The 20747-nt window shown below is 41.0% G+C and overlaps 1 protein-coding gene across 1 annotated transcript in view; it reads left to right on the top strand.

Annotated features, from left to right (window-relative positions):
- The first annotated feature begins 9353 nt into the window (after positions 1-9353).
- The window catches only part of CUL5 (cullin 5), an 81846-nt gene continuing 70452 nt past the window's right edge, over positions 9354-20747 (top strand). The window contains exon 1 of the mRNA XM_036744572.1: positions 9354-9872. Within this exon, the coding sequence (XP_036600467.1) occupies positions 9849-9872 (24 nt within the window). The 5' untranslated portion in view covers positions 9354-9848. The remainder of the gene's footprint in view (positions 9873-20747) is intronic.

Raw genomic sequence — 20747 nt, 5'->3', positions numbered from 1 at the left:
AAGTATTTACATTCCTACATAGGAAGATGATACTTATGACTCCTAAGATCTTTATCATTATTAGGGCAGTTAGAAAGAGTATCCATAGACAGAGGGCATGGGTATGAGCTATGATGGGATGATATCTAAAAAAATAAAATTGAGGGGTGAGAAACAGGGATGACTATGATGGAATATCCAAAAAGAAAAATAAAAGGGAAAGAGGGATTCACTGAGAGAAGGTAGAAGGGAGAGGTAACATGGGATAAATTATCTCATAAAAAGGTGTCAAAGCTTTCCACAGTGGAGGACAAGATGGTGGTGCGGGGGAATAATGACAGATAACACTCTAACCTTACTCTCATCAGAGCTGGCTCAAAGAAGGAATAACATATACACTCAAAAAGGTATAAAAATTTATCTTACCCCACAGAGAAGCAGGAGGGGAAGGGGATAAGAGACTATGGAAGGGTAGGACTGATAGAAGGGAAGGCAAATTGGGGGAGGTGTGATCAGACGCCAAACACTTTTGTGGAGGGACAGGATGAAAGAGAGAGAGAAGGATAAACAGGAGAAAAAAATAAGATGGAGGGAAATGCACAGTAATCATAACTGTCAAAAAATTTTATAGCAAATTTATCTGATAAAGGCCTCATTTCTCAAATATATACAGAGCTGAATCAAATTTATAAGAATCTCCAATTGATAAATGGTCAAAGATGTGAACAGGCAGTTTTCAGATGAAGAAATCAAAGCTCTCTATATGAAAAAAAATCATATGAAAAAAAATCACTATTGACTACAGAAATGGAAATTAAAACAACTCTGAGGTACCACCCCACATCTATCAGATTGGCTAATATGACAGAAAAGGAAAATGACAAATATTGGAAAGGATGTAGGAAAATTGGGACAGTAAAGTACTCTTGGTAAAGGTATGAACTGATCCAACCCTTCTGGAGAGCAATTTGAAATTTTGCCCAAAAGGCTATAAAATTGTGTCAGATCCCTTGATCCAGCAATACCACTACTAGATCTGTATCCCAAAGGAATATTTTAAAAAAGGAAAAGGACTTATATGTACAAAAACTATTCATAGAAGTTCTTTTTGTGGCGGCAAAGAACTGGACATTAAGGGGATGCCCATCAATTGGGGAATAGCTGAACAAGTTGTGGTATATGATTGTGATGGAATACTGCTATGCTATAAGCAATGACAAGTAGGATGCTTTTAGAAAAACCTGGAAAGACTTACATGAACTGATACAAAATGAAGTGAACAGAATCAAAAGAACATTGTACACAGTAACAGCAATATTGCACGATGATCAACTGGGAAAGACTTAGCTATTCTCAGCAATACAATGATCTAAGACAATTCTGAAGGATATGTGATGAAAAATACTATCTACTTCCATAGAAAGAATTGATGGAGTCTAAATGCATATCAGAGCATATTTTTAAAAATTTTATTTTTCTTGTTTTCTTTTGGTCTGTTTTTTTCTTCACGACATAATATGGAAATATATTTTGCATGACAGCATATGTATAATCTACATCAAATAGCTTGACTTCTCAATGAGGGGGAGAAGAGATAAGTAGAGAGAGAATCTGGGCCTCCAAATTTCAGAAAACAAATGTTAAAAATTGTTATTAAGTGTAATTGAAAAAAATATTTTTAAAAATTAAAATTTTTTAATATTTTATTTTGTCCCAATTACACGTAAAAACAATTTTAACATTCTTTTTTCAAATTTTGAGTTCTAAATTCTTTCCCTCCCATCCTTCACCCCTTCATTGAGAAAGTAAGCAATTTAACATAGGTTATACATGTTTAGTCACGCAAAACACATTTCTAGGTAAGTCATACCGTGAAAGAAAACACAGACGGAGAAAATCCCAAGAAAAATAAAGAAAATAAAAAGTATCTTTGAGCTACATTCAGGCTCTACCAGTTCTTTCTCTGGGGATGGACAGCACCTTTCATCAGAAGTCCTTCAGAATTGTCTTGAATTCACTGCATTGCTGAGAATAGCTGAGTTATTCACTCTGAGAAAGAAATCTAGCCAGTAAACCCCAAGTTAAGGAGTCAGCTTTCAGCCATCAAAATTTACCTTCCTTTGGACAGAACACTCTCAAGCAAGGGGAAGAGAAAGGAGAGGGGACGGGAGGGGAAAAGAGAGGAGGGGAAAGGAGGGAAGAGAGGGAGAGAGAGGAGGGGAGGGAAGGGAAAGGGGAGAAGAGGAGAAGATGAGTTATCCAATTTGGCAGCTTGGACTACTCACAGGTTGTATTTGTCCTTCATTCTCAAACAGGACCATGACATCAGGTAGATGACGACATGACTTGCAGTTGACTTTCATTTGAGTGAGAGAGGGCTGTGCAAGGTCAACAACCTCACTTTCTCCTCCTGAGCCACCTGTGTCTGATGAGGTTAGGGAACCATATATTGAGATTTTAGGGGGTGCTAGAAATCCCAAAACACCGAAATGCCAAGTCCCCCAGAACGAATTCAACTCAAGCCTTCTCAGCCAAAGAAAAACAAAGTTTATTAAAGATTTGCCATAATGAGCAGACTCTTAGAGAGCCTGAGCATTTGTGATGCTAATGCCAGTGGGCCAGACTGAATCTAAGCTGAGCTAGATTGAATCTGAGCACCTTCATGGAGGCAAGATGAGACTTATATACAGAAAGATTGTAGGAGGGATCTAGGGGTGCTCAAGTAGTCTGGGGTGATGGGAGGAGGGGTCCAGGGAGAATCTTGAGAAGTCTAAGCAGGATCTTGATGGGACTAGGGTGACTAGAGGTAAGCCTCCAAGAACCAAAAGAATGGGATTTTGATGGGATCAAAGGTGGGAAGCAACTGAGGGCAATCCAGAGGTAATAGACAATGCAGGGCTAGGCTAGTTTAAGGGTAACTGAGACTTGGGCCTAGTGATAATGGAAGGCTTATGGCCTCAGGGGAAGGCCAGATCAAGTGGGAAGATTCAAGGAGAATTCAAGGGAGCACCCAGAGTCTAAACCCCATCTGGATCCAGATAGTCATCAGGATGACTGGAGATGACCCTGGATGCAATGGGAGACCCTGGCCCTTTTAAGCTAAGATCTTTTTAGGTTCTCACTTTGAGTGAGGTAATACCCATTCAGTGAATAGGCCTCTTTAAGAAATGAGTCAAGGGATGACCCTTTAATAAAAAAAAAAGAAAGCAAACTGGGAGGGGAAGACCCTCAGGGTTGCTGGCCAAAAAAGAACCTGAGAAGACCTTGGCTTAAAAGGGCCAGGGTCTCCCATTGCATCCCAGGCCATCTCCAGTCATCCTGATGAATATCTGGCCACTGGACCCAGAAGGCTCAGGAGGAGAAAGTGAGGCTGGTGACCTTGCACAGCCCTCCCTCACTCACATCAAAGTCAACTGCAAGTCATGTCACCATCTCCCTGATGCCTTGGTCCTCTTCAAGAATGAAGGACAAACACAACCTGTGAGTAGTCCAAGCTGCCAAGCTGGATAACTCATTCTTTCCTCTTCCCTTACCTGAGGGTGTTCTGCCCAAAGGAAGGTAAATTTTGATGGCTAAAAGCTGCCTCATTAACTTAGGGGTTTACTGGCTAGATTTCTTTCTCAAAGACCAAGCCTTAAACCCAATTCACTCTGGAGTTCATAGGTTGGACAACAATAGGTCCCTGCCCTCAGAGTGAAGGTAAACAGTAACTATTTCTCTTTTGGCCAAGAATCTTGAGGGTCTTCCTCTCCCAGTTTGAATTTTTTTTTATTAAAGGGGCCATCCTTTGACTCACTTCTTAAAGAGGCCTATTCACTGAATGGGTGTTACCTCACTCAAAGTGAGAACCTGAAAGGACCTCAGTCTGAAAGGGCCAGGGTCTCCCACTGCATCCTGGGCCATGGTCCTCTTCGAAAAAGAAGGACAAACACAAGTTATTCACAGTAGATCATTATACAATATTGCTGTTACCGTGTACAATGTTTTCCTGGTTCTGCTTATTTCACTTTGCATCAGTTCATGTAAGTCTTTCAAGATTAAGAAAAAAATATTCTTAAATTCTTAAATTAGTCTATTTGCTGCTATCTCCATGAATAAGGAGGCATATCCTCTATATTGCTTCCAAGGATCAAAGAATGAATAAGAATTTTTTAATTCAGGCACTGAGCACTACAAATATATGTAAAATTAATATGTGCCCATGTAAGAAATGGGGGGTGGAAGAGTTTTGTTTCCACAGAGTTGAAAGTAAACCTCTTCCTCCCCCTTCCCCCTCAGCTTTAGCTGAAACCAGGCGTCTGGTGGGTCAGGTGAAAGGTTAGATGCATGCTTAAATGAGCCATTTGAGGAGAGCATGACATAGGCAGTCAGGGGTTTTCATCTGGCCAATGAAGAGCCTGGCGGGAGATTTGATGTTGGGGTCAATAAAAGGACTGACGTCCATCTGAGTCCTTTGTACTTTCTCTTATACTCTGTTCAGGGAATGTATCTATTTGTCCAGGAGGAATAAATGTAAACTATAATTAAAACGTTCCTGGCTTCCCAAAGACTATAGTTTATTCCTAGACAATGTATTTCAAACACCTATACACTAGGTATGTCCACATGGGCTGTCTAAATGCCACTCAAAGGAGGGTGGTATGGATGGAAACCTCTGGAATCTGCCCCCATCCTCTTCAAGACAGAATGCTGTTTTGGCTTTCAGGGAAGCTGGAGAAGGTCTATGGCTGGGCACTTGCTTCATTCCTGCCTATGTACAAGAGGGGTTTTTACCTGGAATTATATCTATCTGGGCTCCTGAAATATTGCTAGTTTAGGAGGTATGATTCTGGTTCAGAACAAAAGCTAATTCCTTGGTCAATAGTTTTTAGTTCAAATTCACCAGCTTAGCCCCTTTTCAACAAAAACTGGTTATACAAAGTTGAGTTATTTCAGTTGAGTCCACCTCTGCAAAACATCATCACAAATATCCAATATTAAGTAAACCCATTTATCCAAGCAAAACAGCAAACAGAATTTGGAGAAGTTCTATAGAATATACCAAAAAATATACAAAAATGGATGTGCTTTTTGCTGGGAAACAAGAAAGAGGCCCTAATCTCACCCAAGGGGAAATTTTCTCTTTGAAGTGGCAAACTGAACATGAGGGATATGTTGAGAAACACTGACTATGCCCCTGTAGAGGGGGAGAAGAAACCCAGGGATGCAGGGATCCCAAACCAAAGTTCCCAGGGCAAGGCTGCCTGGAATGAATTGGTGGACCCAAGCATTCTTTAAGTCAAGGAGGCAAAAATTTATTATGCTTTTCAGCGGGCAAGAGTTCTTAGGGAATCTGCAACCATAGAGGGGTACAAGGGGTGTTTTTATAAAGGGTTAAAAGGGAAAACATGTCAGTTTGGTGTTTTGGGAGGTGGGATTAGGGAGTGGTTAAGGCGTGGTTAGTTCTTAAAGGAACATACCCATTTAGCATCTACTGTGCAGGAGTCTTCTAGGAAATAGCCCACAGGGTGTTACTAGGGGCGTGGTCTTTACTGTGAACCTGTCATTAAGTTCACTATCAGTTGGGGCTAAAGGAGAATAGTTTCTCATCTAGTGTTTTGTTAGACAAAATATTATGTCTGGGATACATGTAAGAAAGGTCAGTGAATAGTAAATATGGTTATGACTCAGTGTACAGTCAATTATCAGCATCCAGAAATCAATCTATAATTGGGCATAGCTGCTTACTGAGGAAGAAGCAGAGATAAGTTGGGTCATGCTGCCCTTTAACTAGAGAGAGACAGCCTGGGACAGAATATGTTTTGAGAACTAGATGTGTTTATGAGAACTGGATGTGTTTTGGAATTGGGGTTCAGGCACAGGCACCCAAGCAGAGGCTGTTAGAATTTAGAGTCCAAGCACAATCACCTCATCGCCCCCAAAATATATTGTCTCCTTTTTCATTTCAGTCTATCACTTGTAGTGTGCTTCATCACCATCCTCTAGAATTCAGGTTGGTCATTGTATTGATCAGAGCTCTCAAGTCTTTCTTTCTTTTCCCTCTACAGTAGTTCACTGGGTGATCTTATCAGTTTCCAAGGATTCGATTATCTTCTGTATGCTGATGAACCTCAGATCTATTTATCTATCCTAAAGCTCCCTGCTAATGTCTAATCTTGTGTCTCCACTGCATTTCACATTTAAAAATGGATGTCCAACACACATCTTAAACTCAACATGTCCAAAACTGAATTAATTATCTTTTCCCCTAAACTTTCTCCCCTTCTAAATTTCCCTTTTATTGTTGAAGGACAGTATTCCCCATTATTGGGAAGACAGTATCCTCCCAGTGCCCTTTCCTCCTTAATTATTCACCACCTCTTATCATCCATATCCAATCTGCCGCTGGGCTTGTAGATTTCACCTTCATCTTTTCTTTGGAATCTTTTCTCCTCTGATATTGCCACTAGCCTAATGCAGGCCTTCACCTTATCACTCCTGGACCACTGCAATAGTCTGATGGTGGGTCTGCCTGCTTCAAGTTTCTCCCCATTACAATCCATCCTCCATTCAGCTACCAAAGTAATTTTCCTACAGTGCCAGTTCAACCACATTACCCCCATACTCAATAAATTCCAGTAGGTCTCTGTCACGTTCATGATCAAATACAAAATCTTGTTTAGTATTCAAAGCCCTTCACAAACGCAGCCCTCTCCTACCTTTATAATCTTCTTACACCCCACTCCCTGATACATATTCTTTGATCCAGTGACACTGACCTCCTGAGAACTGTTCTAAAAACAAGACACTCCATCTTTGGCCTAAGGGCTTTCTCTCTGGCTGTCCCTGTGCCTGATCTCTCCTCCACTCTATCTACTGACATCCCTGGCTTCCTTCAAGTTCCAGCTAAAACCCCATGTTCTACAGGAAGCCTTTACCAAGCCCTCTTTATTCTAGTGCCTTACCTCATTATTTCCTTTTTATTCTGTATGTAGCTTATAGGCATTGTCAAACAGAACTGTGAATGCCACCCAGAGTAGACTGGTCTCTAACCTGGGAATGGCTGGAGCTGAACAGAGAAGCTAGAGGCAGGTGTGGCAGGATAAAAAGTAATGGTATAATTTATTTCAGAGTTAGGAAAACTACTTGCATGCAAGGAAGGACCCCACACCCACCAAGAAGGAGGGCTTAAGATGCTGGGGTACAGGCAATGCTTAAATATGTAGGTGGGCCAAACTATGACATAATCATTCTTAGGTCTTGAGTAGCTGTTCCCATGGCAGCCTCATGTGTGGACAACGCAGGTGTTCCTGGGTCCTGTGGGAACAGTCTCCAAGTTGACTGCCTCACAGTGGGGTACAGTACCTGGTTTGGTTCACTTAGCTCTTACAAGGAACAGGGATTGTGAGCAAGTCAAGCAAAGTGATGGATGGTTGGATCTCAAGGCCCTGGGAAATAGGGAGCAGTGAACACCTGGTGCTAGTCAAAGCAATACACTTTGCTAGAAGGTGAGATCATCCAGAGTGCAAAGGATTGTTCAGGGCACGATGGAGTACAGGATCTGGGAGCCCCCTTGAACTCTCCTTGAATCTTCCCACTAGATGAGGTGTTTGCCTGAGGCCATAAGCCTTTCATTATTGCTAGGCTCAAATCTCTAGGCTAGGTTACTCTTAATCTAGCTTAGCCCTCCATTGTCTGGCTAGTTTCCACCGTAGATCCTATCCAAGTGTCTATGCCCAAATCTGTTACCCTTAAACTAGCCTAGTCCTACATTGTCTGTTATCATCAGGTAGCCTTCAACTACTTCCCACCCTTAATCCCATTCTCTTGATTCCTGGAGTCTGACCACCTCAGTCCCATCAAGCTCCTCCTTAGACTCCTCCTCAAGACCCTCCCTAAACCCTTCCTCCCATCACCAGGACCACTCTACATCCTTCCCACAATCTTTGTATATATAAGTTTCATCTTGCCTCCATGAAGGTGCTCAGATTCCATTGACCTCAGATTGAATTTGACCTGCTTGTGAAAACAAGCATCACAAATGGTGAGATTTCTAAAGACAACCCAGTATGGCAAATCTGTAATAAACTTTGTTTTTCTCTTCGGCTGTGAGAAAGCTTGAGTGGAATTCATTTGAGCAGGACCCTGTGTGTTGGTATTTTGGGGTCTTAAACACCCCTAAATACACGGTTCCCTCACCTCATCAGGCACAGCCTGCTTGCTGGGCCTTATTTAGCTCTGGGAAACAGGGTACCAACAAAATATTAATATGGACAGCTAGGTGACCGTGGACAAAGTTCAGGGTCTGGAGTCAGGAAGACCCATCTTCCTGAGTTCAAATGTGGCCTCAGACACTTACTGTATAACCCTGGGCAAGTCAATTAACCCTGTTTGCCTCAATTTCCTCATCCGTAAAATGAGCTGGAGAAGGAAATGGCAAATCTTTGCCAAGAAAATCCCAGATGGGGTCACAAAGAAATCAGACACTGAACAATAACAAAACATATTTAATAATAATAGCTAATATTTATATAGTGCCTACTATGTGCCAGGCACTGTGCTTTACACATATCTCATTTTGTCCTCACAACAAGCTTTGTTGTTTCACCCCGCCTCTCCCCATTAGATTGTAAGCTCCTCCAGGGCAAGGATTTGTCTTGGGGAGGGTCAGAGGTAAAAATGAAAGCAGTGAGTGTGGGCACCTTTTTTAGGAGTTTTGAGACAGCGCCCTTACACAGTGGTCTGAGATTAGCGTCTAATTAGGATTTTTTTTTAAGAATGAAAGAAGATTTGGCATATTTACGAGTAGTTTGGAGGGACGGCGTGGGAGGTGCGGGGGGCCCCGGACAGGGAATGAAGATTAGAGGTGACCAAAGCTCCTTGGGGACTGTTTCATTCTTGTATTCCCCAGTGCCTGTCACGTAATAGGAGCTTAATAATTGGAAACCTATCTCAGACAGTGAATGTCTGTGTGACCCTGCCCAAGTCATTTAACTTACCTCAGTTTCTTCATCCCACTCACAAGGTAGTTGTGGGGAATTAGTGAGATAATATATGTAAGGTCCTTTGCAATTCTCAAAACGCCACATAAATGCTATTACTGTTAATAAATACTTGTCGACTGATCGATGGGGGTCTGGAGCAAGAAGACGCATGTCTCCCTATCAGAGAATGAAGGCAAGGAGTGCAGAATGGGGAGAATTCTGAAAAGCGCGGTACAATTTTTTATCTTTTGCGGTTTTCCTCCACCCGCGCCACTGGTTTTTTTTTTTTTGTTGGTTTTTTTTTTAATGTTCTCTAGGGGCGGTGCAAGGAGGCCTCTGCCCCTTTAAGGTCACCACCAGGAGACTGCTGACCTCGGCGCCTCCCCGCCCCTTCCTCCTCCTCGGGTTCCCAGCTTTACCCGGGGCGCGCAGAGGCCCGGGCCCTCCCCAGCTCCAGGGCCACGTGACTCGGCCCCAGCCTCAGAACCTCGGCCGCGGGGCTCCCTGTATTCCCGAGATTGGCTGCGGGCGCGACCATGACGGACTGAGCTGAAGGGATTGCGGCGGCTCGTCCCGGCTCTGCTCTCGTCGCCTCTTCCCCCTCCCCGGCTCTTCTATCTTCGCCGTGCAGACAGTGTCTCCGGGTCTTCGCCTGGCTTTGCATGAACTCATCCCTTGCGGGGGAGCCCCCCGTCAGCATGTAAAAGGGAGGGGGGCGAACGAGCCAGTCCCCGGGCCCTGGACTGAGTGCGCCCCAAGCCCACTCCCCCTTCCTTCCCCTTCCTTTCCCTTCCCCCATCGGACTGCGCTGGGCCCTGCCGGGCGGGCTGGCGGGAGAGGCCGCGGCTAAGCCGGCGAGCTCTCGGAAATCTCGCGCAGTCCCGCGAGAGGATAAGTTGAGGGAACATGGCGACGTCTAATCTGTTAAAGGTAAGAACCCCACTGCTGCCATCCCTCTCCGCCTCTCCGGGCTCTGCCACAGGCCCACGCCTATGAAGTAGCACGCCTGTATCCGGGGGCGGATGCTGTGCCGGGTCAGATGATAGGGCCGGTAGTGACAGCGGAGATTGAGGGGACGTTGTCCCTGGGCGCTGGGGGAAGAGGGGCCTTGCTTCCCCCCGCCCTCTTCCCCCCCCCCCCACCAGTTGCGGTGTGTCGGTGTCTCCGTGTGTGTAGCCGGCGGGGTCGTGGGGAGCCTTGAGATCACTCAGTGGGATACTCATTTCGGGGACGTGGGGTACACTTCCTTTTTAGAGGTTCCCCTACGCCCCCAGCTCTCAAGGATCTAAGGCGTAGAAGAGAAAAATCCGAGGAACACCTGGGCTGCAAGATGCTGATCATCCCATTAACCTCACCTCTTTTCCCCTCCTTCCCTCCAAGCCAGACGAGGTTTGTAGGACCCCTCCCCCCCCCATTAGTTTGCAGAACCCTCCACCCCAATTCCCTCCTGTTCTCTGCTCCTGTCTCTCAGCTTCTTTAAGGGCTTGAGCTCTTGCTATAACACAATAACAAGATATTAGAGGATTTTAAAAAATCTTTTTTCTAAAGAAAGCAGTTTTGTGCAAGAAGCAAACTGTTTTAGGTTTATTGGGTGTGTGACAGGAATAATGTTGGGGGTATGGCTCCATAAGCAGGCTAAGAGGGGGTGCAAATGAAGTGAAAGAATCATTGGATCTCCATATTATTTTACAGTAATATTCACATCGGAAACTTTTTGCCTATATGGATTCAAAGGGTTTTAAACCTGTAAGGGACCCATCAATATAATCCTGTCATTTTACCGATGAGGAAACAGGCTTATATATAAAGAAGTGGCTTGCCTAAGGTCACGTAGTCAGTTTGAACAGTAATAGGAGCTAACTCTTAATTCTGGGGGCCTTTCCTTTTTTACTACCTTGTATTTCTGATTATTTCCGAATGATTCACATTTTTCCTAGTTTTATCCTTTCACTTTGGACTAGTCACTTATGGCCACTTCCCATGTCATAAATCACTTTTCTCTTATCAAATCATAGTACCAGTTAAATTTTGTCTATATTTGGTTACTTAAACATAATTTGATGTTTGAAGTCAAGACTGATTTGAGCATGGGTGATGGTTTGGGTACCATTTTCCACGTTATGCAAACAATTTAAACTAGTGCTTATACATATATATATAGTGTGTTTGTGTGTGTGTGTGTTCAAAAGGCAGTTTTTCTTGAGGGGGGAAAGGGATGCTGATTAGTATTAGCAGATTTCTTTTTTGGTGTCAGTTCAGGCTCTTTTTAGTTTGAAAGCTGTTTATCTGCTGAGATTCTTTTCTACTTTTCACCTCCTTACTACTTAAGGCTTATCTTTTAACTTTGTTATGTGTGTTGTTTTTTTCTGTCTGGAGAAGGGGATTAAGTGATCAGTAGGGAATTTGTGCAGAGTTCATCTAGTGCATTCGACATTTATTAAGCACTTACTGTGGCCTGGGCCCTGTGCTAGGTCCTAGGGGAAATTCCAAGCTTAAAATGGTCAGTAGTCTCCTTAGAGCAGGTGTTCCTAATCTTTTTTGTGTTATCTATCCCTTTTGGCCTATAGATCCTTTCTCAGAATAATGTTTTTAAATGCATAAAATAAAACACATAGGATTACAAAGGAAAACAAATTATGTTGGAATAAAGTTAACATTAAAAAAATAATGTTCATGGACCCCAGCTTAAAAGACCCTAGAGACCTATTAGAATCTAGAGTGGTAAAAGATATAAAAACAGAAAACTACAATGCACATTCTTAGATAATGTGGGATTTGGGTTTTGTTGGGTTTTTTTTTTTTTTTTGTATCTAGGATATCATCAATGAATACAGTTCAGTAAGTCATTGCAATTTGTGATCTAAGAGACTTCCCTGGGACACTAAAGTTAGGGAAGTTGTTCATGATCAGCCAACCAACTAAGACATATCAAAGGCAGGACTTAGAATTAGCTCTTCCTTTAGCCTTCTCCCACTACTTAACTGTCTCTCTAGATGTATGCATTAGAGAATTGCAAAACAAATTGTTCTGTGAGGTCTGAGAGGGGGAACAAAGGAGGCATCTTGGAGGAACATTGACATTTGAATTGGACTTTAAAAGAGGGAAGGAATTCAACAGATAAAGAGGGAAGGGGAAGCTATTCCAAGCATAGCAAATCTTAAGCTAAAGGGCCCAAAGCTAGGGAGCCTTAATTGGGTGAATTCAGTTGGCAAAGAACAGTCCAATTTGACTCCAGGGCAGTAAGGTGAGTTTACGTTTTGTATATGTATGAATTATATATATGTATATATTTTGTATATGTATATTTTTGACCCCAGGGCATTAGGGTGGTTTATTAGATATAGTGCTGGACTCCTCTCTCACATACTTACTAGCAGTGTGACCCTGGGCACTTAAGTCCCTTTAACTCTCAGCCTCAGTTTTCTCATATGTAAAATGAGGACGATAATGATATTTTTTTTACCTCCCAGGGTTGTCGTGAGAATCAAATGAGATAATATATGTAAAGCACTTGACAAACTTTAAAGTGACATATGAACATCATTATTTTAAGACAGAGCCTTTAGTGACAGGCAAAGGAGTTTTAATTTTACCAAGTAGGCAACAGATAGGTAGCCACTGAAGATTTTTGAACAAAGTAGTGAATTGACTAGATCTAAACACGGGAACATTATGACAATGGTATGCAAAATAAGTTAGAGGAGGAAAAACGTGGAGGGTCTTTTCAGTTGGCACTGAATGCCTTTTGTGTGTTGAATCTGTTCAGGGAAAATACAAAAAAAGTAGATGGGTACTCTCTACCTTTGAAAATAACATAATAGATTCTCTTTGTATGCTTAGATTGGAAATACCTGCTGTATTGTATCCCCTGAGATCATTCTAGGGATGTCTTGTGCTCTCAGCTATAGCAGTAAAGTGAAGTGACTTTGCCAAAATTCAGAGTTATGGTTCCAGTTTGGGGAATGCATATACATGTATATATGTATGTATATATGTTTTAATTTTCAAAGAATTATAGTGCCCCCCCAAAAATATTCTCTTACTTGTAATTAAGAACCCTGCCTATCAGAAACATTTCAGAAAATAAGACTATAGAAGCAATGTTGAAGAAAATTCATATTTTCATTTTTAATGTGCTGTGGGTTTTTCTGATACTTATGGTGAGGGAAAATGAGATTTATTGCCCCCCTTTTGGTATAGCCTGTAAGTACTAGGAAGTTAAAGTAGTCAGATAATGCTAGTGTAACTGAACTGAATTTTTCCATCTCTAATTGAATTAAATTGTTGTGTATTTTGTAGTGCTATAGTTCAGTATAATAACATAGTTATTTTAACAATTTTTTTAAACATGGTGCTGCAGAGACTTATTTACTATTTTCTATTTTTTGGTATTCATTTTAAAAGATTGATTAAAATAAATTTATATTTTTTACATGTGTGTATATATATGTGCATGTGTGTGTGTGTGTGTATATATGTACACACATACATATACACACAGAGAGTGATCTTTCTGTCTTTTCCTGAGGCTGATAAAAATGTGTTTTATGAATATTTAGTGTTCAAAGAGCAGCCAGCTGCTTATTAATAGTGCTTTAACTTTAAAGATGTACCGATCTTGAATAATAATAGAACTAAAAATATGCTGAATTTATGCATCTCCCACCCCACCAATTTTGAAAAGAAAATTTTAATTTTTCCTCTCTAATTTACCTTTCTCCAGCATACTTTTTTCCCCCTGCCTGGAGGGAATCAAAGGGGCCTGCAAAGGCTATGGTGCTTGAATCATTAAGCACTTAGTCTTTGCTAGATATTGCTAGGCAGTAGGAATACAAAATAGAAAAATGAATTGGTCCTTGCCGGTAAGTTCTAAATAGTCCTTTTTAAAATCTCATATAGCATTGATTTAGAGGTGAAAGGCACCCTTTAGTTCAATCTGTCTATTTTACAGATGAGAAAAATAGTTGGTGCTTAAAGATTTAAAAGTACTTTCTTCATAACAACCCTTTAGAGATTGGTAATGTTATGTATTATCTCCATTTTTATAGTTAAAAAAAAAAAGTTTTGTTCACAGTCAGATAATTATTAAGTGGCAGAGTTAGGCCTAAGTTAAGTCTACTGTTTTTCACTATGCCAGGATCATAGAATTGCAGAACTTGAGTTGATATGCACTTCATATAATTTTTTCCCTTTTTTTTTGGTATGGCTGATGTGGAAATATGTTTTGCATGATTTTACATGTATAATTGCTATATCATTGCTTACCTTTACAGTGGGTGGGGGAGGGGGTGAAGGGGAGAATTTGAAACTCAAAATTTAAAAAGAAAATAGAGGAAAAATAAAATAAAAGTAAAAAAAAAAGAAATGTACTTCAGCAGTGATCTTGTTCAACCCTTACCCCCCAAAAATCTCCTTCACAGAATACTGAGTAAGTGTCATCTGGTCTGTTGCTGAAGACCTCCAAGGATGGGGAACATATGCCACATCTCTGGCCAATCCTTTCTACTTTTGCATAGCTACAGTTATTAAGAAATTTTTCCTGACTTGAAGACTAATTTTACCTCTTTGAAACTTCCTACCATTACCATTGTTTCTGGCTTTGCAGTCAGAACAAGCATAATCCATCTTTCACAGTACAATTTTTCACATATTTGAAAACAGCTATAGTATTCGCCCTGAGTCTTCTTCAAGATAAAAATTACTATTTCCTTCAACTTATGCTTGTATGGCATAGACTTAAGACTCTTCCCCATCCTGGTTGCTTTTTGGACACACTTCCAACTTATCAATGTCCTTCTGAAACTGGCACCTAAGAACTGAATTCAAGGCTACAGACTTGACATTTTATAAACTCAAGTTTATGTTATAATTTAAGAGGGATGTAACTGGAAATAGAAATATGTAGTTAAAGGAACTTGGAGTTATGGGTAGAAGCCACTGAGAGGTAAAATTCAGGTTCTTGTGAGGACTGCAACAATTTGAGCTAAGTGTAAATCATATGGAGGGATCCATATTTGACTTCATGTTGCACTAGGTAACTTGAGATTCAACTCTTGAGTTGCTATGATTTCTGTTATTGAAATCCATATTAGATGAGCAAATAATAAAAGTACCTAGCATTTCCAAATGAGTTTAAGCCCCCAAACTAGAAAAGTTATACCTTAAAGTGCTGAATATACTTAGAGCTGTGTTCACTGAGCCTATTAGGAACATTTGAGGAATTGTGGAGAACAGACATTTGTAGGGAGACTAGAGGTGTAGGGAAATGTTCACCTTTTAAAACAAGGAAAATCTAGATTGCCAAAATCACATGATATAAATTGTGCAGAATGCAGAATTATGTAATTGCCGAAGAAATTAGAGATATTTCAGGTAAATTTAATCTTTCGAAGTTAATGCTTTGTTGGAAGGTACCAACAATCTTCAATTTACCCTCCTTTCCAACTTTTATGTCTTTGGTAACTCTCTTCTAGCTCTTCTTTATTTTTTAATTATTGACACAGTATATGTGTTGTTAATCTGACAAAGTCTCACATCTTTTTTTTAATAATTTATGTTATAAATGATGTCTCAGACCACTTTTTGAGCATGTCATCATTGGTGATGCACAGTGTGTATCATAGCTGCCATGTCTTTACATTTGGGATATCTACAGTTTAATTTTTGAGATTGTGGTGTTCCATGTTGAGTAACCATGTAGCATCATTGGCATAATTAAAACAATGGACATTTGTGTCAGAGTTCATTGAAAAGTGCTACACGATTTCCCAAATTCTAACCAGCCCACTTTCCCTCTCCTTTTTACTTCCTGGGCTGAATTCATTGGTCTGTTTATAGATTTCATACACAGTATACATACTATCCTGTTTGTCTAATTTTTTTAATCCTTAGAAAACCTCAAAGGATTGTATTCACAGCAAGAGAAGAAACTGGTTAAAAGCACTAAGTAGTAGTAGTGGAAGGGGAATGTGTACTGTACTTTATCTGCCATCTTATTCCAGTCTCTTCTACTGGAGGAGGTTGCCTCAGAAACTATGGCAACTTTACTTCCATAATGATGCATGATAAAAGAAGAGTTTGAGCTCTCCTTTGGAACCCCAAGGAAATCAGAATAGCTCTAAGCAAGCTGAGATTAGTGCCCAGGATTACTGGTCTTGTTGTGTTTGTCCTTTGTTTTCGAAGAGGACCATGACATCAGAGAGAAGATGACACAATTTGCACTTGATTTTGATTTGAGTCAGGGAGGGCTGTGCAAGGTCACCAGCCTCATTTTCTCCTCCCAAGCCATCTGGGTCCAGTGGCCAAATACTCATCAGGATGACTGGAGATGAGCCAGGATGCAATGGGAGACCCTGGCCTTTTTAGGTTCTCACTTTGAGTGAGGTAACACCCATTCAGTGAGTAGGCCTCTTTAAGAAGTGAGTCAAGGGATGGCCCCTTTAATTTAAAAAAAAAAAATCAGGCTGGGAGGGGAAGACCCTCAGGGTTGCTGGCCAAGAGAGAAACAGTTATGATTTGCATTCTGAGCCAGGAGGGCCCAAAATATAGCCATTGAGTGGTGTTTGGGCAGTGACCTGTGAAAGAAAGTGAGAAAGAGAAAGAAAGAAAAAAGACAGGAAAAAAAAGAGGAAAGAAAGAAAGAGGGAGGGAAGGCAGGAAGGAATCTAACCAGTAAACCCCAAGTTAACTGGGCAGCTTACACCAATCAAAATTTTACCTTCCTTTGGAGAGGAGAGGAAGAGGTCAAAGACCAGCTGAGTTACCCAACTGGTTGGATCCATGAATTCAGGCAGCTCAGACTACTCACGGGTGGTATTTGTCTTTCATCCTTGAAGAGCATGACATCAGGGAGACAATGACATGACTTGAGTTGACTTTGATTTGAGTGAGGGAGGGCTGTGCAAGGTTACCAGCCTCACTTTCTCCTCCAGAGCCATCTGGGGCCAGTGGCCTGATATTCATCAGGATGACTGGACATGGCCCATGATGCAATGGGAGATTCTGGCCCTTTTAGGCTAAGGCCTTTTCAAGTTCTCACTTTGAGTGAGGTAACGCCCATTCAGTGAATAGTCAACTGGTCTTAGAACTGAAAGGAAAGACCAGGTGGTCTTGGTTTTTTGAAGTCAAAGCCAAAGTCAGGCTGGTGTTTGAGTTTGAAGCTGGATCATGCTGTGGTAATAATGATGATAATAGTAATAATAACTAGCATTTATATAGTGCTTACTGCTACTAAGCATTGTGCTAAGTGCTTTACAATCTCATTCGATCCACACAACAACCCTGGGAGGTAGGTGCTGTTATCTTTACAGTTAAGAAAATTGAGGCATACAGAGGTTAAGTAATTTGCCCAGAGTCACACATCTATCTAGTAAGTGTCTGGGCAGATTTGAACTCAGGTCTGCTTGACCTGTGCTCCTTTCATTGTTCTATCTAGTTAAGACTCAGCTAGCTATGTGTAAAGAGAGGTATTTAAAATTGGAATAAAAATTTATGCACAGAAGATTATTGAGAGCCACAGTTTAAGATTCAGACATCAGAGTTCCTTCTGTTTTGGGGGTAGCGGTAGAGGATAGACATTTTGAACTAAACAAGAATTTCGTTGCTCTACTTGAGCTATAGGAGCCCCAGAATTCCTTTCAACTGGGAGCTTTCTTCTGCCACTGTCCTCTTTTGGAGTCATTAATGCTCTTAAATTTTTCCTTTTCAGTCTGTTTTCCAAGTCAGTTGTTTCTGTTGTGAGTATATTTTCTTTCCTTTTTTTTCCCCAGTTTTTTTATTTTGTTTTAATATTTCTTGGCTTTCATTTGGTCCATTCCAATTTTCAGGGAGTTTGTTGCTTGGGCAAAGTTTTGTGCCTGTTGTGCTAAACTATCAATTCTCTTTCGAATTCTTTCATTCATGGTTCTCATTTCTTTTCTGCATTTTTTTTTCTCTAGTGCTCTCACTGAGCCACACTGATGCTTCTGGACTTGCTTTTCTCTCTGTACGCAACTTTGGGCTGTCAGTTACTTGTTACTTGGAATGCCACCCTTGGGTGCTCAAGTTCCCTCGCCTCGTTATGCTCCAGATCTGCACTGCTTCTTGTCACCAGCCATCATGGCTCCCCTCCATGATCAGTTCTCAGGGGAGGTTCCTAGACCCCATTTCTCTCATAAGAGTTCCTTCGTCTCAAGTTTACATCCCATATCAGGGTCTGCTGAAGCCCTTAGTGGTATTTCTTGCATTCTACCTGTAGGTTGGAGCTACAGGATTTCACAACCTAACCTCAGCAGGAGGAAATGCTTTCTTGGCACTAAATATGGTTTCCTCTAGAAACATTGTTTCACTTGGTAGTTTGGTTTTATTGTATTATTAGTACAATCTGATACTTCTAGTATACATTGTAGATTGGCCTGAAAAACCTAATTGCTACTTATAACATTGTTTTTCTGGAAAATTCAATCTACAAACTTTTATTAAGTATCCATTTAAGCAAGGCAATATATAAGTCAAGAACAACGATAATAGATCAATAAGATCCTTCCCTGCCTGACCCTCAGTAAGTTTAAGTAGTAAAAGGAGTTATGTATTTTAGCCAAATTAGACTATATGCCTTGTGAATTCGACATTGCATCTCCACTATAACCACCCTCCCCATTCCTTGAATGAATTCCCTCCTCATGTCTTCCTGTCAGAATCTTTTTCTTTAAAAACATCATTCAGGTGTCATCTTCTTTTCCATACGTGTATTGTATTCCCTCAGTAGAATGTTAGCTTGCTTTGTGAGGCAAGAACTGTCTTTGTTTCTCCAATGGCAAGTGTATACTAGGTGCTTATAAAATGTGTTTTGGACTTGCTGACAGTTGTGTGTGTGATTCAGAAAGCATTGTGCCTACCATGTTCAAGCACTGTGCTAGGCTTCAGTGATGTGCTGACGAAAATGAAACAGTTCCTCCCCTCAAGGGGCTTACATGCTACTGGGGGGAACCAACATGTACGGCATAGCAAGTACAAAATAATTTGGTGAGTGAAGGGCACCCATAACGGAAGCAAACTGGCATTTGTTAAGTTCCTTCTATATGCCAGGAACTGTTTTAAGTGCTTTACAAGTATTATCTCATTTGATCTTCACCTTAACCCTTGGGAGGTAGGTTATCCTATTTAGGGTATTGTCCCTATTTTGCAGTTGAGGAAACAGAGGCCAACAGGGTTAAGTATTTGCTGAGGGTCACACAGCTAGTAAGTGGGTCACATTTGAATTTGAGTTTCCTTTGCTCCAGACCCATCACTCTTTCCACTGCACCACTTTAGCTGCCTCTAACAAACAGAACTTGAGAACCATAAAGGAATCTGAAGCAGAAGTGCATTCCATGCATGGGAGGCGGTTTGTACAAAGACATGAAGACTGGAGATACAGTGTTGTGTATAGAGGGTCAGTAAGTAGGCCAGTTTGACTAGAAATTAAAATCCATGAAGAGAAGTTGGATAATTCCAACTTACTTCTCATAATGGTTGTACTAATTCACTATAGTAATTCCAGAAAGGAAGATTGGAGCCAAGGTTTTAAACTATAGTAGTTTGTTGAAAAGGTTGGATAGAGAAGAGAAGCAGTTGTGAACATGTGGAGAATTTTGGAGGACTCAAGGGGAAGGACACTAGCCTCCTATAATCTCTGTGTTAAAAATCACTAACCCCTGAAAGTACAACAGGTTCAACTTTGGGGGTTTTTCTCCAATAATAACCTCTATGACTCTCATCTCCATTCAGATGTTCCCCTGGGAACACCTAATTCTGACTGTCTCCCAGAGGATTTTCAATTCATCTGCTAATAATTGGGTTAACTAGACATTAACTGTAAAAGACATTTATTTAAGATAGGCACACAAAAGGATTTCTTTTGGAACTCTTACCAAAGCAATTAGGAAAACCTCTTTTGGTGCTTTCCACTTTCCTCCTATATCAGACTAAGCTTGATTCAGGTTGGTCCTAGTAGTTAAAGTCAGATATTGAAATGAAGTAAGTTATTCAGTAGTTAACAAAATGTTTTGCTTTGCCATTGTATAGTAAAAATACTCACCTAGGATATAAGCCTTTCACTGGAGGCCCCACTCATTTTCATATGCAGCTGAATAATGCAGTGAATATTGTTGAAGTACAAAGACCTTAGATCTTTCTCTAAACCTTAAAATGCTATATAAATGCGTTATTTATTCATGTGGATATTCATCTGGTCCACAAATCTGGGTGTAGTGTCTCAGGACTTCTGTCCTTTAAAGGGCCCTCACTCCACTTGGAATCTGTGATTGCCTTGGTGGCTTGAGTCTTATCTCCCCTGAGCCAATCAAGTCGTGGGCACAGTTTCCTTGCCTTTTAGGAAAAGAATGAGTCTGACTTACTATAGAGATGGGGAGACACAAAGAGACCCTGTTGAATGTTGATCATTTCACACCTCCCTGTAGGTTTGACCTACAGCTATTACAATTCATAGTGCCAGTTGGTAAATTGTTGACCTTGAGTGTGTGGAGGGACTGGATTCATGAGCCCTCTAATGGTACAGGTTTGGGGTCTAAATTGCAAGTGCACAGGTTCAGAGCCTCCATGTGTTTGTCCAGTCCAGAAACTCATGCTCAACACTTCCTGTGATTCTGAGTCTCCTGACTGCCCTTGGTCACACTTCAGATTTGAAGATCCCCTTATGCAGTTGTCATAGCTGTTCCTTCAGTATCATTAAATTCAGTTTAACAAATATTTGTGGTGCTGTTGTGTTGTTGTGTTTGTCCTTTGTTTTCAAAGAGGACCATGGCATCAGGGAAATGATGACTTGAC

The sequence above is a fragment of the Trichosurus vulpecula genome, chromosome 2 (genome assembly GCF_011100635.1).
Source record: "Trichosurus vulpecula isolate mTriVul1 chromosome 2, mTriVul1.pri, whole genome shotgun sequence".
Classification (NCBI taxonomy): domain Eukaryota; kingdom Metazoa; phylum Chordata; class Mammalia; order Diprotodontia; family Phalangeridae; genus Trichosurus; species Trichosurus vulpecula.
This window is presented reverse-complemented; position numbering and strand designations above follow the sequence as displayed.